General features: G+C 44.7%; 2 protein-coding genes across 3 annotated transcripts; both read left to right on the top strand.

Annotated features, from left to right (window-relative positions):
- The first annotated feature begins 31 nt into the window (after positions 1-31).
- Positions 32-2,780, top strand: LOC127591920 (uncharacterized). Its single transcript, XM_052052221.1, has 2 exons — positions 32-499; positions 823-2,780. The coding sequence occupies exons 1-2, from the start codon at positions 170-172 to the stop codon at positions 1,186-1,188; spliced, it is 696 nt and encodes a 231-aa protein (XP_051908181.1). The 5' UTR covers positions 32-169; the 3' UTR covers positions 1,189-2,780.
- Positions 2,781-3,094: 314 nt separating this feature from the next.
- btbd9 (BTB (POZ) domain containing 9) lies at positions 3,095-13,851 on the top strand. Of its 2 annotated transcripts, XM_052052144.1 has the most exons (11): positions 3,095-3,239; positions 4,265-4,470; positions 5,393-5,756; positions 5,818-6,085; positions 7,240-7,459; positions 7,831-7,950; positions 9,580-9,689; positions 9,793-9,982; positions 11,205-11,312; positions 11,411-11,489; positions 13,085-13,851. In XM_052052144.1, the coding sequence occupies exons 2-11, from the start codon at positions 4,283-4,285 to the stop codon at positions 13,274-13,276; spliced, it is 1,839 nt and encodes a 612-aa protein (XP_051908104.1). In that variant the 5' UTR covers positions 3,095-3,239; positions 4,265-4,282; the 3' UTR covers positions 13,277-13,851. The 2 variants fall into 2 exon arrangements, with proteins under 2 accessions (XP_051908104.1, XP_051908105.1); XM_052052145.1 differs by lacking the exon at positions 3,095-3,239 and having other exon boundaries at positions 4,265-4,379.
- Positions 13,852-14,081: the final 230 nt, after the last annotated feature.

The following is a 14,081-nucleotide window of genomic DNA, read 5'->3' as shown; positions in this document are numbered from 1 at the left end:
CTAGATAGATAGATGTATATAGATATAGGTGTATAGATTTATCGATTGCTGCCGGTCTGTGACGTCAGGCAAGCGAGCGGGAGAGCTCGCTGTGAATTGGGAGGAAGAACCCGGAAGTGCTCAATTGCTCCCCCAGTTCGTCGATTTTTTTCGACAGTTGCCGACGACGATGGACTCGACAACCCGCAGCGAGCAACCTCAGGTTGGCGACGCCGACAACACCACCACCACGACGGCGGCGAGCGGAGAAGGAGATACCGGTGGTGCGACGAAGCTGACGAACGTCAAGAAGAAAAAAAAGAAAACGACGAACAGGGGGAGGAGAAGGAGGAAGAAGAAGATACCGCCGTCGTTGCACCATCACCAGCAGAACCCCCCGAGAAGCTCCCCCTTGTCCAACCACCACCACCACAATATCAACAACATGCAGCAGCAGAGCACCGGCCTATCCGCTTCGGGGCAGCCCGGCCGGACATCAGCCATCATTAGCAAAAAAGAGGTAACTCATTTGGAACGTCGTTATCGGGTCACGTCAAGTCCATGTCCAAATCAATAATGGCCATGTTAAAAGTTAGGATGAGAAGGAGTCTGTCCCCTTTAAGCCAGGACTTTTCACCATTCACTATAAATACATATAAAAACCGAAACGAGACCTAATTGAGAATTTAAAAAATCTCACACTGATTACTGTGACGCATCATCTCCCTCATTAGTGAAACATGACCTAATTTGTCATTGAAATGTAACCTCAATAAAAACCAAATCTCATTGATTGTTGAAAGAAGTAACCAGAGGAATGTTGTATTTTTTTCTCTGTGGTAGCTGCTGTGGTCCAAATGTGGTTGGCTGGAGCGAGGACCCGCGCAGCCGGCTTGTTCGGCGACCCGCATGCTTCTGAAACACGAGCCACTCAACATCGCCCAGCGACACAACCCGGACTCTGGCCAGGCTCCACGCAAGAAGAGGGGCAGCAACGTTCCCAACACCAAGAACGCGGCCGAGCGCTTCAAAGAACAGGACGGCGAGAAAGTCTACGCCGGCGCCAGGTTCAATGAGCCGCCCTCGCCAAGCATCCTGCCCAAACCCCCCAGCCACTGGGTCCGGAAGAACCAGAGTCCAAAACTCAAAAGTCGAGAAATATCGAGCAACCACCTGAAGTCGCTTCTGAAGGTTGAAAGTCAAGCGTGACCGCAAAGTTGAATCACAGGTCGAGTTTAGCTTATGCCGTAACGGTGGAGGTTGAAATTTAGCCACCTGTTCCTTGCTGACAGCCGTTGCCGCTTCAGGCCCTTTGATAATTTCACGAGACACCAAAGTTAAGGTTCGATGTGTATCTCGATAATTTTTATTGTTAAATATCCAGTAAATACCCTAAATACAACATTTTATTAATTTATTGAAAAAAAATCTGATTATTCAGACAAATACTATATTCATAATATTTAGTATATTAATATTATATTTTATAACCGTTTTTCCAGAACACCAAATATCAGCTCAGTACTTTGCTCTCCAAGTAGTCATGACCAACATTAAAATTTAATCAAGAAATATAGTATATAGGTTTGGTAGAAGTAATTTTAATAATTTAATCCACTCGACACTGTTTTCCATTTTCTTTTCCTTAAATATAGGAAGAAAAAAATATTTAAATCGTGTCAATTAAAATTAATTGTACACAAAAGGCAATAAAATATCGGACAGAAATTTTAAAAACAAACTGTTATTAAAGATGAATTGCAAATTTACTCAAATGTTAAATACAGTTGAACTGTACTTAGGCAGTGATTCTTTCATGTACCACTAGAGAGAGCCCACGTACTACTGGTGGTATCATACAACACTGAGAAACACTGATATATGTCTATTTACACTTTGGCTCATATTGGTCAGATGGATGTCTGTCGAAAATAGTCACATGAAATGAATTTGCAGGAATCTTGTTGAACAATGTTATCTTAACTCTCTGTTTAGGTTGTTTGAAATGAACTTAAAATAATATGAAATATACCGGTATAAACAGTTTTGCGTCTTATTCTTCTGCAATTCCCCGTTTGGATACAATGTCGTTTGCATTCTCGCGTTTCATGACTTCCGGCTGCTTCCTGAGCGTGAATGTTCGGTTTCTGATATCGGCTAATTCGCCCGTCGACTTTGTCAGCATGTGATTCCCTCCTCAGGCAGCTATTGCGGCTTTGCACCTTCAGATAATTTGATAATCTGGGGCTTTGACAATAGCGTGAATAAGGCCTCGCCTTTGAATGCACTGAGAGAGCAGGAAGCCTCCGACCTGTTTGCACTTTGTCTCTTGTGTAGATGTACTTTTTTTTCCAGACTGGTTGAATGTACATAAAATATTTGTGTATATCCTTTTGAAAGATTCTAGTTTGGTTATGGAGCTTTTTTCCCCTCGCCATGGAGAAGAAAACCTGCCGTTACTACTAGCGCTACTAGTTAGCCCTTTGGGGACCGCCACCTCATCAGATTCTTCATCAAAGACATCAACATGTCAACTGCTGCTAATTATTTTGAAGTCAGAAAGTGTAATAAATATGTCATTGAAGATAACGAGAGAACTACTTCAAGGCCGGGATGAAGATGTTCTCATCGTCATCGTGTTCCTATGACTGTGAATACACAAACACTCCCATGCAAAAAAAAAAAGGCCTGGAATGGTGGCCGTTTTCCAAGCCATATGACTCCACTCAGGAAAGAATCAGCACGTTTGGAAAAAAGTCTTTGATAACTTTATTATGACAATAAAGTAATACCTACTTGTATTTGTGTGTTTATTTCATAAAATATTCAATGAAATAGCAATGAAATGCAGCGTGTCAGTAAAACCCCACGATGATGACAATAAGTATCCTTTAAAGTATCCTTCAGCATCCTTTAAAAGATTTTTTCGGTTATTTTTAAGACGACGAAACATATGAAATCAGCCCCCCCATAAAAAACATTGAAATTTTGATATTAACAAACAATTATGCAGACAGTTAGTATGTAAAAAATGGCCTTACATTCTGAGGAATAAAAAACATGAAAAAAAGTGTTCAAAAAATAGATTGGAGGATCCGCCTGTGAACCGGAAATAGTTACTCAAGACCCGGAAGTTCTTTTGGGCCGCTGTGATGTTGGACATTTAAAGGCTTTTCCTTTAAACGCGGAGGATTAGTCAGCGTTTTGGTCGTTTTGGAAGCGTGTTTGAGCACTCGAAGAGTTTGTCTGCGAGCTGCTTGGTGAGTAAAACTCGCGGCAATGGACGGAAAAGGACGTTTGGCGTAAGTCGCAACTACGGTGCCGACACAACACACCGAGCGAACGCTGCTGCTTCAGCTCCTTCAAGAACCGCTAATTTATGTTGCAATTTATTTTTCACGACAAGGCTGACTGATAAACGCTTCCAATTAACCCCCACCAACCCGAAAAAAAGTCTAAGTTCTGATTGCTTGTGATCGATGAGGCCACATTGTTTCAATGCTTTCTTCCCCTTCGGGCATTCGCTGTATTTCTGCTGCTGTCAAGCATGCTAGAATTAACTTTCACAAAAATAATCGAAATAAATGTTTTTTTCTTTCCAGATAATATGTAAAAGAGTTATTTCTCAAATGCCTCGATTGTCAAAATTTAAACACGATCTTATTTGTAATGCATCAACAATTCAACATCAAACAAGGATTGTTTTGAGAATTGAACGAAAAGTAGATTGTTTTCATTTAATCGACGAATCAGCTACAAAAAAATAATTAATTTCTATCGCTTTATTCGTGCACAATACAATTCCAATGTGCCAGTGCAGAAAATGCAAAAGCAAACAGTGATTATCAATCAGTTACTGGATTGGTCTGTAACTTCAGTCAGAAAATAATCAAAAATGTTGAGCATCGTTTCAAAAAAAAAAAAAAAAAAGCAACTGGCTTAATAAAAATAACAATCAAAACACAAAAATAGTCCATATAGTCTACCATATACAATTACAGAAATCAGTCAATAAGTTGAACAAGGGGCTCTGAAAATGAATCTGTTGTCAAAACATTTGTAGACCAATTTGATAATTGATGAGTTGTCGATTAATCATTGCAACTCTCTGTTTACAACCTGGTTGTGAGTGTCAACAATGTGGGTCAGCGGGGCTCTACTTTGAACCACAGAGGTCATAGACCTGTTTTTCGGCACCTCAATTGAATGACTCAAGTGAAAGAAGCCTGCCCAGCTTACTGTCTCTTTCTCCATTTGCTTGTGCTGTCTGCCTCGCTGTCGGCAGGTGGGCCCCGACACCGGCATGAGCAACAATAGCCACCCCCTGCGGCCGCCGGCCTCTGTGTCGGAGATCGACCACATTCACCTGCTGTCAGAGCAGCTGGGCACGCTGGCGCTGGGTGAGGACTACAGCGACGTTACCTTCATCGTGGAGGGCAAGCGCTTCCCCGCGCATCGCGTCATCCTGGCCGCGCGCTGCCACTACTTCAGGTAGTGCCTGCAACTGATGAGCTTTTCCTTTCAGTAAAAAAAAAAAAAAAAGACAAACAAAAATACAGAGAAGCCATTAAAAAAAAAAATTAAACAAGTCGTCTTCGAGACTGCTTACCCTTATTTGCGCTGCAGGTGTTTTTGTAGTGTAGGAAGGAGCAGCCCGCATTATGTCAACACAAATTGAAAGTGTCAAAAATGCATCATAAATTGACAAGGCCTCACTTACTGCTTTTGTCCATAAGATCCCCCCCCAAAATTACCAAAATTGCTGATTGTTAATTTCCAAAATAGAAGCAGCCACCTGGCCCCAAAAACCTGGTTCAACGCGAAGATAAATCAGTTGGATTTCATGGATGAAGAGCCATCAAAATAGTGTTTACTGTTGATAGGCTGAAATTCTGAGGAGATGAACAATTTTCATTTCAACAAGGCCTTGGTACCATTAACTGTTTATCAAAATAGTTGTTGGGTAATTACAGGTTCACTCAATCATTGACTAGTTGTTGACAGCAGTTGTAAACCTGTCTAAGTGATCATCAAAACCCTTTCTAAGTCTTGTTTTGATGTTTTACTGACAGAAATCTCATTTTCATAGCTTTTTGGTCAGAAAGAGGTGTTTTGTGTTCTATTGCTGGTTACAGAAGTACAAAACTTTTACTTTTGTACTTTTTTTCTCTGGTGAAAGAAGTATTTTGTTTTTTATTCTTGCAGTTTGTTGTGCTATACTGTCATTGAAGACAATGGGAGACACACTTATTGTATGTCATGAAACGAAACACGTTAAAGCGCTTCTCTAATTTGTGTTAAAGTTGGTTTCAAGTTAATGCTTGTTGAAAACAAAAGAAATGTTGAATGCTTGTTTGGATTCCATTGAAAGCCCGCCCAAGTTGACTGTTGCATGTTCGTGTGCATCCGGCAGGGCGCTGTTGTACGGTGGCATGAAGGAGTCCCAGCCACAGGCGGAGGTGAGCCTGGAGGAGACCCGGGCAGAGGCCTTCTCCATGCTGCTGCGCTACTTGTACACGGGCCGCGCCAGCCTCAGCTCGGCCCGCGAGGAGGTGCTGCTGGACTTCCTGGGCCTGGCCCACCGCTATGGCCTGCAGCCGCTGGAGGACTCCACCTCTGAATTCCTGCGCACCGTCCTGCACACGGGTAACGTGTGCCTGGTCTTTGATGTGGCCAGCCTGTACTCGCTTAGTGCGCTGGGCGCCGCCTGCTGCTCCTACATGGACAAGCACGCTCCCGACGTGCTCAACTCGGACGGCTTCCTGGCGCTCTCCAAGGTGAGGACTTAAGGGGAGCCGGTGCCGCGGCGCAGAGCTGACGCTTTTTCTGCATTGACAGACGGCGCTGCTGACGGTGGTGCGGCGTGACTCGTTCGCCGCCAGCGAGCGGGAGATCTTCCAGGCGCTGTGCCGCTGGTGCCGGCAGCGCAGCGAGAGCGGCGAGACGCAGGAGGTGATGGCGGCCGTGCGGCTGCCGCTCATGACGCTGACGGAAATGCTGAACGTGGTGCGGCCTTCGGGCCTGCTCAGCCCCGACCACCTGCTGGACGCCATCAAGCAGCGCTCGGAGAGCCGTAACATGGACCTCAACTTTCGCGGCATGCTCAGTCAGTACCCTTGCTCTTATTTGTGCGTATGGAGTGTGGGAGCTGGGCGCTGCCCGCGTGCGGGAGATATGAAATGTGATGTGACATGACATGGTGCATAAAAAAAGATATGAGAGAGACATCCTGCATGCATACTAGGAACTATAGAGCGGTTAAATCCGCCATGTAGCATTTTTAACTTTCATTCCACAAGACGTACTTGTACGTCCTTTTAAAATTAGGCCCCGCCTACCAAGGACGTACTTGTAGTCTCAGTCTTTTTTTTGTGTCATAGATAGCAGGAGGGTCTGATGCAATCTGAATGAAAATAAGCCGTTTGCATTGTAAATTATGTAAAAAAAAGCGACCAGTAGGTGGCAGTGGTGCCTCACGTCATTGAAATGCATGCTTTTACGAAAAGCTCATTTTCTTCGTTTTTTTTGCTCAGGAATCGCCATTTTCATGAAACGTAGACATTTTGTAAGGCTGATTGCTGAAGAATGGAAAAGAAATATAAAAAAAATTCTGCTGAAAGAAAAGAGTCCAAACTTTATTTTGGTAGGCTCCATGTTTATATAGCTTTAGAACCAAATATTCTGTGGGCTTTACAAGATCAGTCAAAATCCAGTAAAACTCTGGGATTGAGGGGGTTGCTCCAGTGAAAATGGCTGGGATTGAATGAGTTAAATACACCCATGGCTGTATTTATAGCATTGTAATTCTTTTGTCTTTCAAAACACCTTCAAAATAATCAGACTACATTTAATCGCTACCTGACAAATAGTGGACGGGGGCTTGAAATGTGAGAGGATCAGGATTGAAACGCGGGTCTTGGAACTTGAATGTAACATGAGAATGAGACGTGTCATGAGAAATGTGATGAGATCTGCGACTTCGGACGTGAGGAATGAAGCGTCTGAAACAGAACGCGAGTGATATGACATAAACCACCAGCAGAACAAAGCTGCCGTTGCCAATACAAATCTTTGTTTTTAGTTCCATTGACTAAAATGCTCCTGTCCCATATGTTGCGATCTGAGGACAACACCCCAAAGCATCCTGGACCTCAAAAAGCACTCCTCGACATTCATTGTTTATGTTGAAATATGCTCTGCATGTTTGTTTTGCCGCCAGTAGAAGACGACGTAGGCATTGACGCTCTTGTTGTCTTTCAGTACCAGAGGAGAACATCGCAACCATGAAGCACGGCGCTCAGGTGACCAAAGGCGAGCTGAAGTCGGCGCTGCTGGACGGGGACACTCAGAACTATGACCTGGATCACGGCTTCTCCAGGCACCCCATCGAGGAGGACGGCCGGGCCGGCATCCAAGTCAAACTGGGACAGCCGTCCATCATCAACCACGTGCGACTGCTGCTGTGGGACAGAGATAGCCGGTAAGGCCGCCCCCTCGCGAGCGCGTTGTCCTGTCTTGCGAAGGCGCCTCGCTTTCCTCCTCGCAGGCATTGAGTGCGACAGTGCTTGCCGACTTGATCTTCATTTCATTATTTGTGTGACCTTGTCTGAAAATCAAACTTCCACACAACTGTAATGACAAACCAGTCCATGTGGGTGGCAGTGTTTTGGATTTCAGGTTAGGGGGGTTTTGGAGTCAAAGATTTAAGAATGAATCTATATCGCTCACACCGCCGCAAAAGTAAATCTTTTTTGTTCTAGGGGGAAAAAGTCTGCCTTTCTTCCTTTTTGTTTAATGTGTGATCAAGTGCAGCTGAGTGATCTCATCCAAGTTGTCTTGTCGTGATGGCAGCTCGTATTCTTACTACATCGAAGTTTCCATGGATGAGCTGGACTGGGTTCGCGTGGTGGACCATTCCAAGTTTTTGTGCCGCTCCTGGCAGAATCTCTTCTTCACGCCCAGGGTGTGCAGGTAAGCCCCTCCCCCCGTGTCTTACGTGCTGCCAGTGGCGGGCCGTGCATTTCAACCTTAGGCCTTCTGTGACGTCACATACATACACAATAGAATAGGATCGTCAAGCAGCACTTAATTTCAGGAGCATTTAAAACCATCAAGTATGATTTCACAATTAAGAGCAGGAAACTAAATTTACAGATATTGTCAAAAATAAAAAGATGATTTAAAAATACTAAATAAAATGCCACCCAAATTACGCTGTGTGATCTTAAACAAGTCTGTCGAATAAAGTGCGCAATGTCGCAGTTTCGTATAAGACACCAACCAACCAACCAACCAATAACAAAACAAACTATTCTTTGAAAATTAAGTAAACAACAGATCATTTGCATTTTGAAAATCGGCGCTACAACAGCAAATAACTGAAAATGTTGAACAGCTGAGATTGAACAAACTTTTGTGCATGAATGCGGCATTATAAATTGCAGGTGAACAGATTTATTTGATACATTTTTGTATCTTTGTCATTTTATTTTGTTACCATTAATTTAATACAAATGAAATCAAATGACAAGAAGAAATGTAAAATAAAATTCATTTACACACCAATGTAGTGCCTGTTCACTGAGCTGCAGATCTACGCGAGTGGCCCCAAACGTTTTTAAACGCACCGTAGCTTGTAAGTGTCCAGCCGTGCTCTGATGTTTCCTTGCTGCCTTGGTAAAACAATCCAGTGTGGCTCCAAACACCAAATCGGTCAGTTGCAAGCATTCTCAACAGTACAATTTGCAGTGTTTCTCAGAGGCTGTGAGCCACGGGTACCGTTCATAATTACTCGTCTGAAAATGACGGACAAACCCTTTTCCTTGCTCGGACAGGCTAGCTAGCGCAGGAGTTGGCCGACCTCTTCGCACAATATAGCTTTTCGTGGAAGGTCCGTCTTGAAAATTGTGTGGAAAGTAGTTCTGCAACCAGATCAACGTCTTCTCCTTCTGCCATTTTGGGGTAAAATGCAGTGATAGCTCTAGCAGGCGCTAATCCAATCTTCTTTTTTTAAGAATCTTTATTGAACAAGTCACAGTAAACAGAAAAGGCGCTAATCCAATCACCGAACGCGCACGGCCAGTCTCGACGTAAGGCCTTCTAGCTGGCCCTAGTATGCAGACGAGTCAGATCACTAGTCTGAGACCCGTGATCTGATTGCCTATTGCAACCTGACTGTGCCCTTTCACTCACAGTGCACAAGGGCCTGCTCTGTTTAATCTGAAGGCCCAGAGCAAGTTTAATTTACCTGGCAACACAAGCTAGCTGAAATATGATTGGTTAAAAACTCTACCATAATAAATACATTTTTATCAAGTGGCTTTCAATGTTATTTAAAATAATATTGAAAGCCACTCGACTAAGTGGAAATAATATGACGTAAAGAATACAGAGAATAATTTTGTTTCCAAATTTATGAAAATGAAATAACAAATTAATGCTATTCTCAGAAAAGTAAATTTATTAAATTTACTTTTCTGAGAATGTTTAGGACAGCAGAGAAGGCCTTGTTGGCCCTGACGGAACGCCACTGCCTGCTGCTGCTCGGGTTGTTTCTGCTCTTGTTGACACCGCGGCACCGTTTTTTGTTGCGCGTGGTAGATATGTTCGCATTGTGGGAACGCACAACACGGTCAACAAGGTCTTCCATCTGGTGGCTTTTGAGTGCATGTTCACCAACCGCACCTTCACCCTGGAGCAAGGACTGCTGGGTGAGTTCCGAGAACGGGGCGCTCTCTCTCTTATACGTCTCTCGCTTCCTTCCTCACACTCACCGACCTCTCCCATTCATCGTGCCGTGTGCAATGTGCGCAGTGCCCAGTGAGAACGTGGCCACGGTGGCGGCGTGCGCCAGCGTGGTCGAAGGCGTCAGTCGTAGCCGCAACGCCTTGCTCAACGGCGACACACGCAACTATGACTGGGACTCGGGCTACACCTGCCACCAGCTGGGCTCGGGCGCCATCGTCATCCAGCTGGCTCAGCCTTACTGCATCGGCTCTTTAAGGTGACCCACAAATCAATAAATGGACGGGCTTGCAAATTTCCCCAGTGTGGGACAAATAAAGGTTATCTTATTTGTTAGAGTGAGCCCCCATTGTATGTGGGGTCACACCTTCCACACCTGCCTGCAAGAGGTGAAAGTATATTTTTTCAAAGAACAGAAAATTGTGCTTTGTGCGTGAGCATTAAGCTAGCGGACTTTGGTTGCCGACTGTACATGGGTTGTCTTTCTCTTTGTCGTACGTTGATTTTTACAGTCACCTTGAACTGGAAGTAGCACTTGAAGCTCTCTCTTGGAACTTTTTTTTTTAAGATGACCATATTTTCCGCACTATAAGGCACTTCGGAGTATAAGGCGCACCTTCAATCAATGGTCTTATTTTAAAATCCTTTTCATATTTTGGGCGAACTGCATTATAAGGCCCATACAATAGAAGCTACAATAGTGGCTGTGGCTTTATTTATTTATCCATTTATTTTAAGAATACCGTATTTCCGCACTATAAGGCACATAGAGTATAAGCTACAAATAAAATACTGAGCTTGTGTTATGCATCCACGAGATGGAGCTACACTGAAGGAATACAATATTATAGCTTTATTTAGATTGTGCTGCAACAAAGCACTTTATAAAACATTTTAAATGCTACACCCAAGAAAGCAGAATATTGATCCATATATAAAGCACAGGGCGGCCCGGTAGTCCAGTGGTTAGCACGTCGGCTTCACAGTGCAGAGGTACCGGATTCGATTCCAGCTCCGGCCTCCCTGTGTGGAGTTTGCATGTTCTCCCCGGGCCTGCGTGGGTTTTCTCCGGGTGCTCCGGTTTCCTCCCACATTCCAAAAAAAACATGCGTGGCAGGCTGATTGAACACTCTAAATTGTCCCTAGGTGTGAGTGTGAGTGCGAATGGTTGTTCGTTTCTGTGTGCCCTGCGATTGGCTGGCAACCGATTCAGGGTGTCCCCCGCCTACTGCCCGAAGGCAGCTGGGATAGGCTCCAGCACCCCCCGCGACCCTAGTGTGGATCAAGCGGCTCGGAAGATGAATGAATGAATGAATGAATGAATGAATGAATATAAAGCGCATGGGATTATACGGCGTGCCGTCAGCTTTTGAGAAAATTGAATGCTTTTAGGTGCGCCTTATAGTGCTGGAAATTCCCCAAAATATTGTTTGAAAACCAATTTCTGTCGGTCATGCTCACTTTTTTTACGTTGTGCGCAGGCTCCTGCTGTGGGACTGCGACGAGCGGTCATACAGTTATTACATTGAGGTCTCCACCAATCAGCAGCAGTGGACCAAGGTGGTGGACCGCACTCGAGTGACGTGTCGGTGAGGCCAGCGAAGGCGACGGATAAGCGCCGATAGATGGACGGACAGCATTGCTTTTTGTGCGCTAATGCTGTCCATGTGACCTCCTTGTGCGGCAGGTCCTGGCAGAGCCTAAAGTTCGACAAGCAGCCGGCTTCTTTCATCCGCATCGTGGGCACGCACAACACCGCCAACGAGGTGAGCGCAGACCGCCATTGACACGCCTTCTCCATGTCCGTCTCGGCCACGCTGCGTTCGTGTCACACATTTCACACAAATGGGACGTAGCCGAACCAAAGAAGCGCAATCAATTCACACTCCAGCCATTTGTTTGCAAGCGCAACATAAAAGTTTAAATCAAATTGCTATGTCGAAGGCACGTCCTGTTCAACTGTCTGCTGTCTATCAAATACGAGGAGCACCACTTGGAAAAGCGAATCCGTCTTTGTCTAGCATCTTTCTTTTACCTACACATAATTTGGATGCTCGAGCCGCCAAAATACATATTCTGGACATTTTGACCACTCTTGAAGGCTGCTGAAACCAGCCATCAATAGTTAATATTTCCCAAAAAATGGACATTGACTAAGTCCTCTTTGCCAGTTGTTGGTCCTACAATGTGGCGGTTTTACCCGTTGGTGAATCATCATGTGCGTCAGAAACAAGGGAAAGTGTCATTCAAGTTATCTGTTATGTTCACTGAAATGTGATGCATCAAAACTACTTGCCGTATTCAGGGTTCCTACGAGTCCTTAAAGTTCATAAAAATCCATCAAAAAAGAAGTTGTAAAATTATGTTCTTAATTTTCAGGGGAAGCTTCTAAAATCAATAAAAATCCTTTAAGAAATTTTTATTCAAAAATAAATTGAAATTTTATATTTTCTAAATTAAAAAAATTGTTAGTGTACTTTTTTTCCTACCTGTACAGTACTGTACCTAGTACAGGTAGGAAAATGAAAATTTGACATACAGTATGTCAAATAAAGGGTTAGCTGCTTGCCCCTAAAAAGCTCCACCAACTCAGTGATATGTGGCATTCTGGTCAGCTCGCATATTGCTGAGCGGGCATTAAATCCACCGTGAATCCCCTCCTGAATGGAGAAAGTCCTTAAAATGTCTAAATTTGCCCTCAAAAGTACTTAAAAGGTCCATAAATAAAAAGCAAGTGGAAGAGTGCGAACCCTCGTATTGGTACGTGGTATCGAACACCACCTCTTAAAGCCTCCAATGGCAGGATGTCCTTGTGTTGCTTTTTAACGCCGCAACAACGAGGCACATACTCAAAATCGGCCAGTTCACACACTGTCTGACATCACCCACCTGTGCATTCATGGATGAGAACAAGGCGCTTGAAGGCCGCCACACCAGCCTGAATCCCAGTCGATACACTGGCAATCAAAAGAAAAAAGGACATTTTGGCCAATCGTTTTTTTTTTTTCAATCAAGTATTCTACTGACTAGCCCATTGATTGAGTAGATTCAGATTTCACATGAGGTGCAGGGTTTTTTGTCCACTTGTGGTCACCATTCTCACCTAATGACGGTGTGTATAGCTCGAAAAGGTGGCGCCGGACCTGGTGAGTGACGTGGGCCTCAGCCATTGAGAGCGTAGGCTTGGCTGGCTGTTAACTGGCTAACACATTACCGTGATTCGGCCAATTTTAGCGTGTGCGTTTGTGTGCTTCTTTCGGGATTGTTTTGAGCATTTACTCAGTAAAAGCCATTGAAATTGCACCAGTGGTTGTGTCTTCCTACTGACCACCAGCACCTTCACACAATGTCTTCCTTGCAGGTCTTCCACTGCGTCCACTTTGAGTGTCCGGCCCAGTTGGACACAGATGTGAAAGAAAACGGCTCGGGCCCAGATGCCTCGGATTCGGCCCCTTCCACCTCGCAGCTGCCGCGACCTCAACGGCCGTCGCGCACGCACATCCTGCAGCCCTGCAACTTGTCTTCAGCTTCCTCGCAGGCCAACAATCGCTAACACCGCCGCAGCCACGCCCCCTGCTGGAAGCCGTTGGGAGGACTGCCGTTTTTGCACCGCCGCCGCCGTCTTGCCGTCATAACTCGTGCTGCTCTTTCGTCGTCTTCACGCGCCTTTTCGAACCTGCCGTCGTCCTGACACGTTTGATACGTTTTTGTGACGTGCTGGACGCCGTCTGATTCCGACTTCCTGAAAATGTGATGTATTTTGAAGAAATCAGGCAACTATTTTTGCAACGCGTTTATATGCACTTGAACTTCATCCCATGATGATGCATTTGCATATCCAACCAGCCCCTACTTAAGTGTTCAGTGACAAACTGTTTGACCCCCTCGCCCATACCACAACAGTAACCGGACTGATATCAACACGTCTCCATCGACTAAATTTACCCACCTGCTGCCAAGGAAAGCAATAAGTTGATGGCAATTGGGGCTGAGGAGCCCAAAGCAAATTACTGTATTTGCGCAAAAATACTAAACTTGACATAACACGAGCAGCTGCTATTGGCACTTTACAAGACTCAAGTTGTGGAAATAAAGATCTCGCCTTGAGTCTTTTGACTGACAAAGCAATCACGCTCCCAGTATGTTCAGTGAATCAATGAAGTGTGTGTGTGTGTGTGTTTATTTATATATGTGTATATATATAGAGCGAGAGAGAGAGAGGGAGAGCTGTCATCGTGCAGTAGGCGGGGGACACCTTGAACTGGCTCCCAGCCCATTGCAGGGCACACATAGACAAACAACTATTCACGCTCACAGTCACACCTCTGGACAATTTAGAGTGTTCCATGAACCTGCCA

This window comes from Hippocampus zosterae, chromosome 19 (genome assembly GCF_025434085.1).
Source record: "Hippocampus zosterae strain Florida chromosome 19, ASM2543408v3, whole genome shotgun sequence".
Lineage (NCBI taxonomy): Eukaryota > Metazoa > Chordata > Actinopteri > Syngnathiformes > Syngnathidae > Hippocampus > Hippocampus zosterae.
The sequence above is the reverse complement of the archived record's forward strand: the minus strand, read 5'-3'. Positions and strand labels throughout refer to the sequence as shown.